The sequence below is a fragment of the Haemaphysalis longicornis genome, unplaced genomic scaffold (assembly GCF_048455015.1).
Source record: "Haemaphysalis longicornis isolate Haplotype H1 unplaced genomic scaffold, Haemaphysalis longicornis Haplotype H1 scaffold_2, whole genome shotgun sequence".
Taxonomy (NCBI): domain Eukaryota; kingdom Metazoa; phylum Arthropoda; class Arachnida; order Ixodida; family Ixodidae; genus Haemaphysalis; species Haemaphysalis longicornis.
This window is the reverse complement of record NW_027526295.1, coordinates 150,759,012-150,771,194: the sequence shown is the minus strand read 5'-3', so window position 1 is coordinate 150,771,194 and position 12,183 is coordinate 150,759,012. Positions and strand designations below refer to the sequence as shown.

Here is a 12,183-nt window from a genome sequence, read left to right as displayed (position 1 = left end):
GTAATGTCGCATCACCTTTCCAAAAGCCGTACAGTTTGCGCACACACCTTTTTCTATCGATACCCATAAAAAAAGGGGACGGGTGTTCTCCCCCGTGGTAGTATCGGGGTTAACCTGCATTGGGTGACACAGTAATCCTTGTCTGGTTGTTCTTGTCTGTGGTGCTTAGCTGTACGGGGCCAAGACGGCCTACCCCGAGCTGCTGCTGACGGTGTCCCCCGAGGTTGACAGCCGGCTGCAGGAGGCCGTGAAGGACGCCGAGCTGGCCAAGGTGCTGCGTGATGGCACCTTCAACGTCTCCCTGCCCGGGGACGACCAGTTCGCCGTCGAGCTGCACACCGCCAAGCTCATGCTGCAGCAGGTGGGCAGGGCTGTTCTCTAACAAGTTGGGACGCGTTTATTTGCCCTGAACATGTGGCTGTACAGTTGACCTCGTAAAAGCTGTGTGCCGCGGGATGAGAAAAGCAGGACGAGTGCCTTCGCAAATGAGGGGCAGTCTAATTCGATTGTGCCTGCTTGTCTGCGGCGTTAACGTGTTTCGTCGCATATTGTGAAGCAATAGAGTCTTAGCTGTTTTGCTCATTCCTCTTATGGGGGCCATGATGGCAAAAAAACTACTTTCTTCAGTTTTAGAGCACTGGCCTTTGGTAACTTGCCCAGCTCTGTACCAGCCACGAAAGACTTTTTTTTTTTAATCGAAAAAATGCAAGAAATACCAATTTGAAATCTTGCAAATTTCACTCTACAGTGACATAGTATGGGCCAGAACTAACAGCAAGGTTATCCGTGTGAACTTCACATTAGCATTCAAGTGATATGATAAAACGAAGCTAGAGGCCCCACTGCAATTGCCCAGTCATCTTTTTTGGTGACGGCTTAGGTCAGTGGTCCGCAATCGCACTAACAAGATTCTGTGATGCCACCGCTTCACATGTCGCCATTGCTTCACGTTTCCTTTACTATCTCGGTTATTTGTTTGGATATTGTGTTTACCATATATTGCCGCGTATTAGTCGACTTCGAAAATAAGTTTACGCCCCTAGTTCTGATGTCCGCCAACGCAACAAAAACATCACAAGTGATTTGTGAAGGAAAGGAGAAAAACTGGCTTTTTTTCCACTGTGGGTGCTCTTGGCCTAGGCTTGATCATCGCTGCTGTTGTTGAGCCTACCAAAAAAGAAATCAAAAAGCAATTGGTAAAAGAACAAAAAACGGATGTTAGCTCCACTGTGGAAGCTCTCAGAATAGGCCTGTTCGTTGCTGTCGTGATCACTGCCATAGTCGCTGCCATTGTTGGAGGTGGCTGGCTCAAGAGCCGTTGAAGTTGAGCACTTGACACAAACACAGCACTGTGTTTGTGTTTACCCTATCTCTGTCTTTATCTTTCCTTGCGCTGTTTTCACCTAGAGACAGGCAGGCTTCTTCTGTGCAGCGGTGTCGGTGGTTTGGTAAGTAACAATGCAGTAGTGCCGCATGTTTTCTCCACAAAAACGGAAAGGAAACTGTTGCCAACCTGAACATTCTTGCCCCACGATATCACTGCCTCTGGTGCCCCAACTTCAAATTATGTGATGCGTCGTTTTGGGAGCAGTGGTAATTTAGTATCTCCTACCTTTCCAGGCATCCTGATAATTTTGCCCGTATTGTAGAAATGTGCTTCACCTTTTGCTTTAGGCTTGTTTGCAATAAATGTGGGATTGTTTTTATGTGTAAGCATTCTTGGGCAACTACCCCAGATATGTCTGTCCGTCTGCAACACGTGACACAAAGCATGTCATAGGTATATGCAGGTCGTTAGTTGTTGATAAAAGGCCCTTCGCCGAAGGGCCTCCAAGGCAAACATACCTAGAGATGAGTGCCTGAAAAGCACGCTTACTCGCTATGTGACATTTTTTCTTATCACACATAATGGTCTTCTAAAATCAAAGCAAAATTTTTCTTGTCAGAGCAATTTCGTTGTGGTCTACTCTTGATATGCTTCTCAACAACCATGATTTCCTCCTCACTAAAGCGAGCAGCAGAATGATGGGCAGGACCATGTGGAGATGTGTGTGTATGTTCACAGGTGCATGAATATAGCCATGAGCAGTCATTGTATTCTGTGCTTTAAGTGTGGAGCACTTTGGGGCTCACCTTGTCGTCATAGCTCGCTCGCCGGACCAAAGTAGAGCCTCACGGCATACTGCTGTAGTGGCGTCCCATCGTAGCGGCGTCCCACAGAGGCTTCGAAAACCAAGCGGTTTATATAGACATAAGCTCTCAGCTCATAAGCCGTTCCACTCAGCTTTCACGTTGAGTGGAACGGCTTTAATTTTTTTCTCTTTCCTTCCTCCGGAAGAGGAATCTATCCTCAACTATCTTGTTTTCTCTGCCAAAATGCTGCACACAGCTGGCGAGGCGTGCATCCAAGGAGGGCGGGGGCGGTGCTCCAAGTGTGGTGTGGCTGCGACTGAGCGGCCTCCGGCACGTGATGGACCGCTACACGGAGGAGTCCTACCAGGCCTCTCACGCCCTCCGGCTCATCCGGGAGTTTGTCGACAAGGTGGGCTGCCATGTTTCTTTGTTTTTTGCCTACAAAAATGAACGGGAACGGGGGTTGTGTGTTTTGATTGTCTCTGTCTCACTAACGCCCACTACAAGCTCTTTCTGTTTAGCTGAGTGCCAACGACGAAGGTGTTTCACAAGGTGTTTGTGGTAGAGCTTCTGCTAGTGGTGTCGTTGAGAGCCCAAAGATGTGGGTTCGATCCCAGCCGCAGTGCCTGCTTTTCAGATGGAGGCAAAAAGTGAAAAAACTCGTGTCAAAATTTTGTGGCATGTTAAAGATCCCCAGGTGGTAAGAAGTAATCCAGAGCCCTTCACTACGGTGTGCCTCATAGCTCAGCAGGTGTTGCATCGGCGCATTAAATGCCCAAAAATGTGACGTTTAGTGTTGCCATTTTTGCTGAGTCAGTCAAAGCTCGGCTATTTGGATAGCATCGTTGAAAAATATTTTGCCACGGCAACCGCTTCTTACGTACCAGCCACTTTTGCAAAAACATGAGCTTGTGCCCGGCAGATCGGGCTTCTCTTATAAGGTCGCTGATGGTGCGCTTGTACTCATGAGTGGTTTTCGCACTTGGCTGAGGCATTTGCTTTCGTGCACATAGTTGCGCACTCGATCATTGACCCTGAAGGCTGCACTACTGGTGGAGGTAAAATAGGAAGACATCCGCTGTGCAACACCTTAGTGCACCGTTCGGCCTAAATTATTCTGCAGCCTTCCACAACAACACACGCACAACCCATCTGTAGCTTCAGCACATTAGGTGAGGGATATGGCTTTCCACACTAGCTGTATAGGTTTTTTGTTCCGTAAGGCATTAAAATCTCATGGGCAGACTGAAAATGGCACTGAATGGAGAAATAGTTTCCCTGTTGTGTCATGTTTAAATGTGGTCAGTGTGTCAACTCACCATGCATACCAGACACCTCATGATTGTTACTTCTTAGGTAATGTGCCGTGTGTTCCATCCTGGAAGCGAGCTGTTTGCTGGCTTTCAGTTTTCGGAAATAACATTCCACAGGTCCTTACAAAGTGCCTAAATGTTATCTGCAGCACCATTCATGTCATTACGAATTCCTCTGCAGATGTCAGCAGAATGTTTCGTAGACCTGAGTTTCTTCCTTTAAATTCGCCAAGGAAGAAGCTGCGTAGCATTTTTGTTGCTCTCTTATCTTTACACAATTCAACTGCATGGAAAGCAGCGGCGCACGTTAAGAAACCCCAGGTGGTCAAAATTAACCCGGAGTCCTCCACTACGGCGCGCCTCATCGCCTGCGTTGCATCGGCGCGTTAAACCTTACAATTAATCAAATCATGGAAAGCAGCAGTTCAAACCCTTATTGAGAAAATGGGCAGTGTTTGGCAGCAGATGCCGTAAAGCCTTAAAGGGGCCATGCAGACAAAACACAAGTTTGGTTCATTTGAAAGATTGCCTCGTTAGATTCATACTAACACCACTTTTAACGTACACTTCGCTCAAACAAGCTAAGCAGTTAGTAAAAAAGGGAATGGCCATGCGACCCACTAGCTCATTTTCTGCAACAGGACCTATGATGTCGTATGTGCTCAGCTGTGTGATTGGCTGAGGCAGGCAAAAGTAAACGCAAGTTAGACACGGCTTATAAGCTTGCCGAATGAGCTATTTACACTTAAATGGAATGCTTATTCATTTTACAGCAGTTAGAATGGTGTGGTAAACAATGAAAGGTACGAAAATACGCATAAGCACAGAAGTACCGATGCACACTGCTGTTGGCAGTGGACGCACTATGCTTGTTTTAGCTCCACAGCAGTCCGCCGCTTTGGAGTTGTCTTACACAATGCTGGCCGATTGACGTAGGCGACATTATCTTACGTCACTCTGTTTGACGAGCATACCCCATGTTTCACGAAACTATTACTTTCCACAGTAACAAAAACAAACCAGGAGCAAAAACAGTCGAAAACAAAGCAACAGCAGACAACAGTTCACGGATGAGAATGGTAACGCCATCTGGGGGGACTGACGGGAAACAAGGCTGCAAAGCCGAATGATGCAGTGAAAGTTTGTTTGAGTATGCCCACTTATGACTTCATTGCTGATGTTTTGGAAACACACGATTTGGTGGTAGAATCAGAATTTAAATGGATTAATTTCTCAGTGAATACTGCATCGTTTGCTGCTGGACAAGCACTGGGGGCACTATAAAACACGAAATCTTTCTAATAAAGCAAACTTGTATTTGTCTGCATGGCCGTTTTAAAGGTTCAATGAAGACAAAATACACGTTTGATTCGTTTAGAAGACTGCATTGAACTAATAATAATGGGGCCAATTTTGATGTAAACTTCCCTTGACTAAGCAAGATATTAAAGAAAACAGATGATTCAGTGGCAATTACCAGCCCCTTTCTTGCAAGGTCCTTACGACGTCACAGGGGCTTGTTTGCACTACAGGTAGCTGCCGACTTGCGCCACGACTGAGAAACATCACTGTACCCGCTGCGGTGGCTCAGTGGCTAAGGCGTTGTGCTGCTGAGCACGAGGTCGCGGGTTCGATTCCCACCCGCAGCGGCCGCTTTTCTGATGGAGGCGAAAAGCTAAAACGCCCATGTGTACGAAATTTCGGCGCACGTTAAAGATCCCCAGGCGGTCAAAATTAATCCAGAGCCCTCCACTGCGGCGCGCCTTATCGCCTGCGTTGCGTCGGCGCATTAAACCCTACAATCAATCGAGAAACATCACTGGGCAATTGTAGTGGTGCTTGTAGCTCCATTTGATCTGAGTGAAAATGTTTTTAGTATTCCCCCTACTGCGTCATTGTTGATGTCGTGTGGCATGAAACTTGAAAGTTTTTCAATACTATTTCGTATCTTTTCTCAGTCAAAGAAAAATGTCCTTCGGGGCTGGACTTAAGTTTAGTGAGCTACCGGTTCTTCCAACTGAAAGAAAGTACAGTTGAATCTCGATGATACGAATCTCGTGGGACCGCGAAAAATATTCGTATCACCTGAACCATATCGTATTCGTATTTAACCAACACAGACCAAAAAACAAAGCACTAAAAAAAGTTGTCGTTTTTTTTTTTTTCTTTTCTTACTTTCATGTGAAGAAATGTGGTTTTTCTGCTTTTCTTTAACCTCCATGTCGCCGAGCAGTCCTTTCTGGAGCGCTAAAACTTCGCACTCGTCTCCTCACTCATGGTGCTTGAGCTCACTACACGCCGCAACAGCCAAAGCGTGAACTGCATGGAGCATTATTGTGCGCGATTCGTGCGCGTCGGCGATTCCATGCCCACGGCAGCTTCTGCCTCGGTTGGAAAATGGCACGCTACGTGCACAGCAGTGGGAGGAGCCTGACAACTTGCGCCTATGGGGAAGTGTGCGCTTCATGGCGGCAGTTTCGAAGCGCTCGAGACAGCTGGCTGGCTCCGCCAGAGATGTTTAGGCTTACCACCCCAGCAGATATTTCATGGTTGCTTTCGTTAACGGCGTGGATGATGTTTTATACGTAGTACCATTTTTGCCCACATTATCAGCTCTTTTGTTGCTTCAACTTTGTGTGTGCCTTGAGCGGCATTTTAAAGAGCGTTCAGAAGCGCTCGAGTGCCCCGCACCACTTCATGGTAGAAGCTGCCGCCTTGTTGCCACCACCGGCTGCACCGCGCCGAGTGTGCGGGTGGTTTCGCGGCAGTGTCAGCAGTATGTGTGGTGCGCGCGGCGCATTTTTGCGAGTAGAAAACAACAGCTCTGCCGTTCCTGGAGAAAGATTGACAAAGTGGGGAGAGAGAGCCCGTACGTCACCATCGCTTGCTCGCTCGGCAGTCGCGCGCCTCGCCGGCTCGTTTTGTATCATCCGCCAGGCCGCGCAGGTTCGTTCATAAGAACCGAAATTTTTCCCAGTGCAAACAATGCAATTTCGCCAGGACTTCTCAGAAATTCGTATCATCTTGAAATTCGTATCACCCAGAATTGTATCGTCTAGATTCCACTTTAGTAGTTTGTCGTTATGGTCCCCTTAACATTTTCTACCTATAAAACACGATCTGTTTAGCTTACATCTCCTGCCATATGCCACTGCCGTAGTTGATGCCTCAATCCGGGGAAGTAGTGTTTGTAGTGTGACTAGCCAGGCCCTGCAGGCAGGTGTCAAAAGGTCCTCCTTCCTTTCGCTGTGGTGCAGCACTTTTCTATTGTCTTTCTTCCTCATGTTTTGCAAAATGCAATGTGCTGCTGTATGTTTTGTGCTGCGTGGCTCTGTCAAACTACTCTAGGTGTAACCACGCTGTGGCGGCAGCGGGGCACAAGCAGGAATATTTTGTGTGTGGTGCGACTTCTGCATGCACAGGGGTTCCAGCTGGCCTGAAGTGGCCCCGTGCACCCCTGCTAGGATATTCACTGACTGCATTGAAATGAACAGCACCACTGATGAGGAGCATTTTACTCCCCCCTTTCAGGCCAAGAGCACCCTGAAGAAAGCGTATGGCGACAAGGCTCTGCTGGTGGTGATTACACAGAACGACAAGACGACGGGCCTCATTCGCAAGTCTCGCTCCCTCTTGCAAGCTGACGTAAGTCTCCGCTTCATACCGAGTTCTGATAGTTTTTTCTGTGGACGTTCTGAAGTAGACCTCCTTTCATGCTGCTTTTTTTCTTTTACAACCTGTGGCGAAAGTGAGAATTAGGAATACAGTCTAGTTTACTTGTAACAATATTCAAGTGTCAAGAAAATTTCACCGTTATAACCAATAATTGTTATAAGTGGAATTGCAAAAAAAAAAAAAAAAGGCGAAACGGAGACCAAAACATTTTATCTGCATGCAACCAAGGTCGTACTACGACTGATTTGCAGAAAAGATGGCGTAGTTGGTAAGCTTTGTTTGCTTTCCGTGAAGCTGGCGCACATCTTTGTCAAGAGCATCTATAGGTGCTTTACCTAGCTGAGCGAAAAGTCCTTGGCCGAACGAAGTCTCCCGACGGACTGTATCATGCATTGGACCTCCTGCAAAGACACTACCCATGTAGGATGTACAACCTCATCGTCAGAGTCATCACTGTCGCCGCTGTCCGCAGCACTTATCCGCGCAACAATCACCTCTCCAGTGAGGCACTCGGACGTTTCCAAAGCATCGGCACTGACGTCCCTTCCATGGAAAAATGGAGGAAGTTGAAAAGGCATCCACTCAATCAAATTAAAAGCGGCGCGCAAGTGACACAGCAGGTGAACGTGCGAGCGAGCGGTGCACCAGTTCGCGAGCAGGCGTGGGGACAATGCCAAAGTGCCGGCGCTGGGAGGGGGGTTTGTTAGGAAACCTTATTTCCTCCTCCTCTCGCTTCCTCGTAAGCGGTGCAGTCGACTCATTTTCTGAGAGGTGGAAGGGATGTGAAGCACATCGTGGTCTGCGGCGCTGTCGGCGCGGAGGGCTGGATTATCACTCGTATTTTCAGTGCACGCTGTAACCGGATTCAGTAGTTATGTCCGATATCTCGGCACTGATGCATTGTAATAAGTGGTTTATTTTACCATAGAACGCCTACAAAAGCAGCCGGGGCTATAGTTGTTCATCGTCATATGCGATATACTATTGTTATAAACGGTATTGTTATAAGTGGGCTTGACTGTTGTAGGAAAAAATGTGCAGGGGATGTGCTTAATCGTAATTTGACAGTGCAGCTTGACCACAGTACCCGCCGCGGTGGCCCAGTGGCTAAGGCGTTGTGCTGCTGAGCACGAGGACACTGGGTTCGATTACCGGCTGCGGTGGCCGCTTTTCTGATGGCGGCGAAAAGCAAAAGCGCCCGCGTCTATGAGATTTCGGCGCACGTTTAAGATCCCCAGGTGGTCAAAATTAATCTAGAGCCCTCCATTATGGCACGCCTCATCGCCAGAGTAGCCTGAGGGCGTGTTAAACCTCATCAATCAATGAAGCTTGACCACAGTGTGTACTGCGCTGCAACAAGCATTCTACTGCTTCTTTCATCAGAACATGTCTTTTCATCTTTCTTAGTCGCGCCTTGTTTTTTGTACGCTGATCCAGCAGTTGGCATATTCAGTCTAGAATCATCTGTAGGAACTGGCTGTAGGGCCATCACCATAGGCTGGTGCACTCGAAGCAGTAGTTAACAGCGCGGCACGTAAAAGCTGAACATTGTTAGCATTGTTGGTGGACTTCAAAACACTTTAGTGGGTAGAAGGTAGGAGAACATTTTATTTCCACAACCACATGCGAGTAAAGTTATGAGGATAGAGATGGCCGACAGGAGCGGCAGGTCTTTGGCCGGTGTATGACCGCCAGCTGCCTCGCTCCCCTGAAGCAACCATCAGTGCGTTTCTGTGGCAAAGACATAAAATCTTTTGTTACCAGAGGGCAGCTTATTGCTTTTAAGGGTCTAAGAAAGCTTGTTTATTTTTTGCTAAAAATATTTTTGCTAAAAAAGTTGTACTGGGGAATCTCGATAAACGGAAATTGTTTAGGGAACGACTGCTTAAATGGAACAAACGGTTCATGGTTGGTTTTGTATTAAGGCAGTGTAAAGAAAATCTCATTGATCAGAATACAAATTTTCCAACCATCGCTCGAACAGAATCCAAAACACTCCAAAATGCAGCTAGTTAGGCAAGTGCAGTGCCATTGGGGTACACACCATTCTCTGGTTTCCATCACCAGGGGTTTCTGGTTTCCTCAGGTACACCGCACGCTTGAAGCATGTTTAATGCTGCAGTTCGTCATGAATTCACCATCTGATGGCAGCACAGAAACAACCGCCCAATGCCCTTGCATTGGAGAGAAAGATGGAGATGGTTAGCGACTTCGAGACTTCGAAAGTACGCCGTCCTCAAGAGCATCCTTACCTTCTGCAGAGCCTATCAAGTATGGGTGGCACTATTAAAAAGTTGGCTGCCAGAGCTAAAACAAGCAAACAAAGTCCTTTTCCACCAGCCAGTAAATTGCAGTTCTCACTGGAATTTGCTGGCAGAATAAGTGGACTATTGACACTTTTTGTAAATTCTGGTAGGGGTACATACGGTACGACAACTTTATTACATAAAGAAAAAAAAAAACACCAATGGCTTATTCTTGTGCAAAACAGATAGTGCTCATAGTGCACCATTTTCACTGTTACTGAAGTTTCGCATGGGTAATGCTGAACCCTTTCTTTCTGTAAACAAAACTTTTAATGGAACAAATTTTCCCCGTCCCCTGCAATCCTGTTTAACAAGAGTCCAGTCTGTATAAAAAACCAGCGATAAAAAAAAACAAGAATTGAGAACATAAATTTTGTAGGTAATCATTTCAAATCGTTGGAGAAAAATTAATTGGTGCTCAACAGTTGGTGGGACAAAAAAAAAAGGTGGCGCTCATAATGCCCGCACGATGCCAGCACAAGATTTGGGACAAGCAGGAAATGCCGAGAAATCCACTCGGAGTTAAAAATGACTCTTGGTGGTGAAAATGAAACTGCTGTTCACTGTCAGTTTATTATGCCTTTAACGTACAGTTGCGATTTACTGTCACCTTCGGACTTGCTAGTGGAGCCCTACTTGTGGAAATAAGGTGTGATGCATTAGAATTGTGCCCAGCAAGCTTTCACCAAGGTACTGTCATGCAACAAAAATAATTTAGTAGCAAGAGTCTCCTGCATTGTAGGGTCACCTAGTACCAAAACTGTTGCAGTCTGTCTTAGTATAGGAGGTATTCACTAGCGAGACATGTATGCAGGCAACCATGTGAGTGGGCCATCACTAGTTATGTCAAGGCCCGCGGGATGGCGGTACTTCCAAACTGTACCCCACCAAATGCAAAGTAATGCCTCGACTTCAATGTGAGTGCGCCTAATAACCTATCTGGTGACACCACCATTGAGAATCGGGTTGAAGAAACAGAGCAGACGACGCACACTGGTATTTTCTTTTTTGCGGCGTGCGGGAGCAGTGGCACAAGCCGCGCCATGTTCGTGGCCGTTTCCAGTGCTGCCAAGCCAAGAAATTGACAGCTAAAGTTTTCAATGAATACCATCTCAACACAGTTTTGCTTAGTACCAATACTAGACCACCAGAAATGCCCATGTACAGAAACGAATCTGGTCGGTGAATAGCTGGTGGTGTTCAAGACTGATTTGAAGCATTGTCCTGGTGTGAACTGATATTCGACAACTGGGTGTTATCTCTTGACCTGCAGCTGGAGCTCTTATCACAGAAATCAGTTGTGCATGGAGTGAAATTGCGAGCAGCATACTTTTCTCGGGGAGCAGTGGCGTGCAACGTAGGCACCACGGCAAATCCTGCTCGAAGTTGGATAGCTGCATAATAGCCCGGCATATAAATTTCGTTAACACAGAAACAAAACCAATACTGTTGTGAACTGTTTTTATATGATCCTAATGGTATTTAGAACTACTATGACTGGTCTTCAAAAATATTTACAATAGAATACTAAATAGCACTGCCTGAAATTAAAAACTAACTTTTAAAATAGACACTTTTTCACATTTGTAGCTTATTTTAACAATATTATTGTCAAAGAGCAAATCAAACCGTTGAAAATTGTCTTCCGATTCACCATTGGTGCCCTGCTAACGAAAAGCAAATACTGATGCACCGTAATTGCGAACAGTGTGCCTTTCTTATTTCCTTTTCTTTTCTATTTTTTAGCAGTGTGCAACGATAATGCCCAATTTCCATACTCTGGTGATACAGATTTGCATTAGAAATCGTGTGTTTATCACATAAGTTAATACCAAACCGATTCTGAAAGGACATTTTCTGAGCTAACCAATAAATTGCTTTACTTATCTTAGGAATGGGTTGAATGCGGTGAAAAGGGCATTGAAATTGTATATAAACACGATCGATTTTGAGTAGGCACATTATCATTAGAGTTAGAAAAAACTTTGCCAAAAGGAAAGTTCCTTAGAATGTATTGTAGTCCAGGTTTTTAGAAAAGATACGGATGTCTGACGAGTGTCTCCTAGACTGGGTGAAAACAGCACGGCAGAACCTACAAGGCGGCTTACTACGGGGCAATGCCCTTCGTGATCTCGACTGCTTTAAAGGGCATCTAGCAGATGGAGTTAAGAACAGAACCGACTGGCTGATAGAGCTTTATGCGACAGTGGAACCTTGTTAATAAAACTTTCAAAGAACCGTGCGAAAGCGTTGTATGACCAGGGTGTCGTATGATCGGGGCACGGGTAAATTCTGCCCTAATAGGTGATCTCACACAACATGTGGGCTAAGAACTTATTTAAACTACTATATTTTGTGCATTCTCGCGTAATTTGTGAACCACTAACGGGAATCTCAAGTTTCTAAAAAAAAACGTCTAGGTATTTTGTGCCCCCACCCCATCACTCCTGCGGCGTCTGTGCTAGCCAGCCAACCCTGCACCTTGCGCGTGTGAGATGAGCTGGGAAGGCTGACGCAGCCTAGCAATATGAGAGGGAGAAGGAAAAAGGTTAGAGGGTGGCCAGGGCCGCAGACAATTTATACGGGAGTACAGGCGGTCGAGGAAAGCGGGGATTCGGTCATTGCCGTGGGGTATCAGGGTGTCTACCAACCGGGAAAACCGGGAATTCTCAGGGATTTTGAATAGCCTGGAAAAAATCAGGGAAAACTCAGGGAATTTGACAAATTTGTGCTTCTATCAGGGAAAATTAGCTGTA

At 46.3% G+C, this 12,183-nt stretch overlaps 1 protein-coding gene across 1 annotated transcript in view; it reads left to right on the top strand.

The window, feature by feature from the left end:
• Positions 1 to 12,183, top strand: part of Atp6ap2 (ATPase H(+)-transporting accessory protein 2) — a 571,904-nt gene that overhangs the window by 554,012 nt on the left and 5,709 nt on the right. Inside the window, exons 6-8 of the mRNA XM_077698402.1 lie at positions 170 to 361; positions 2,390 to 2,542; positions 6,978 to 7,091. Coding sequence (XP_077554528.1) covers positions 170 to 361; positions 2,390 to 2,542; positions 6,978 to 7,091 — 459 coding nt within the window. The remainder of the gene's footprint in view (positions 1 to 169; positions 362 to 2,389; positions 2,543 to 6,977; positions 7,092 to 12,183) is intronic.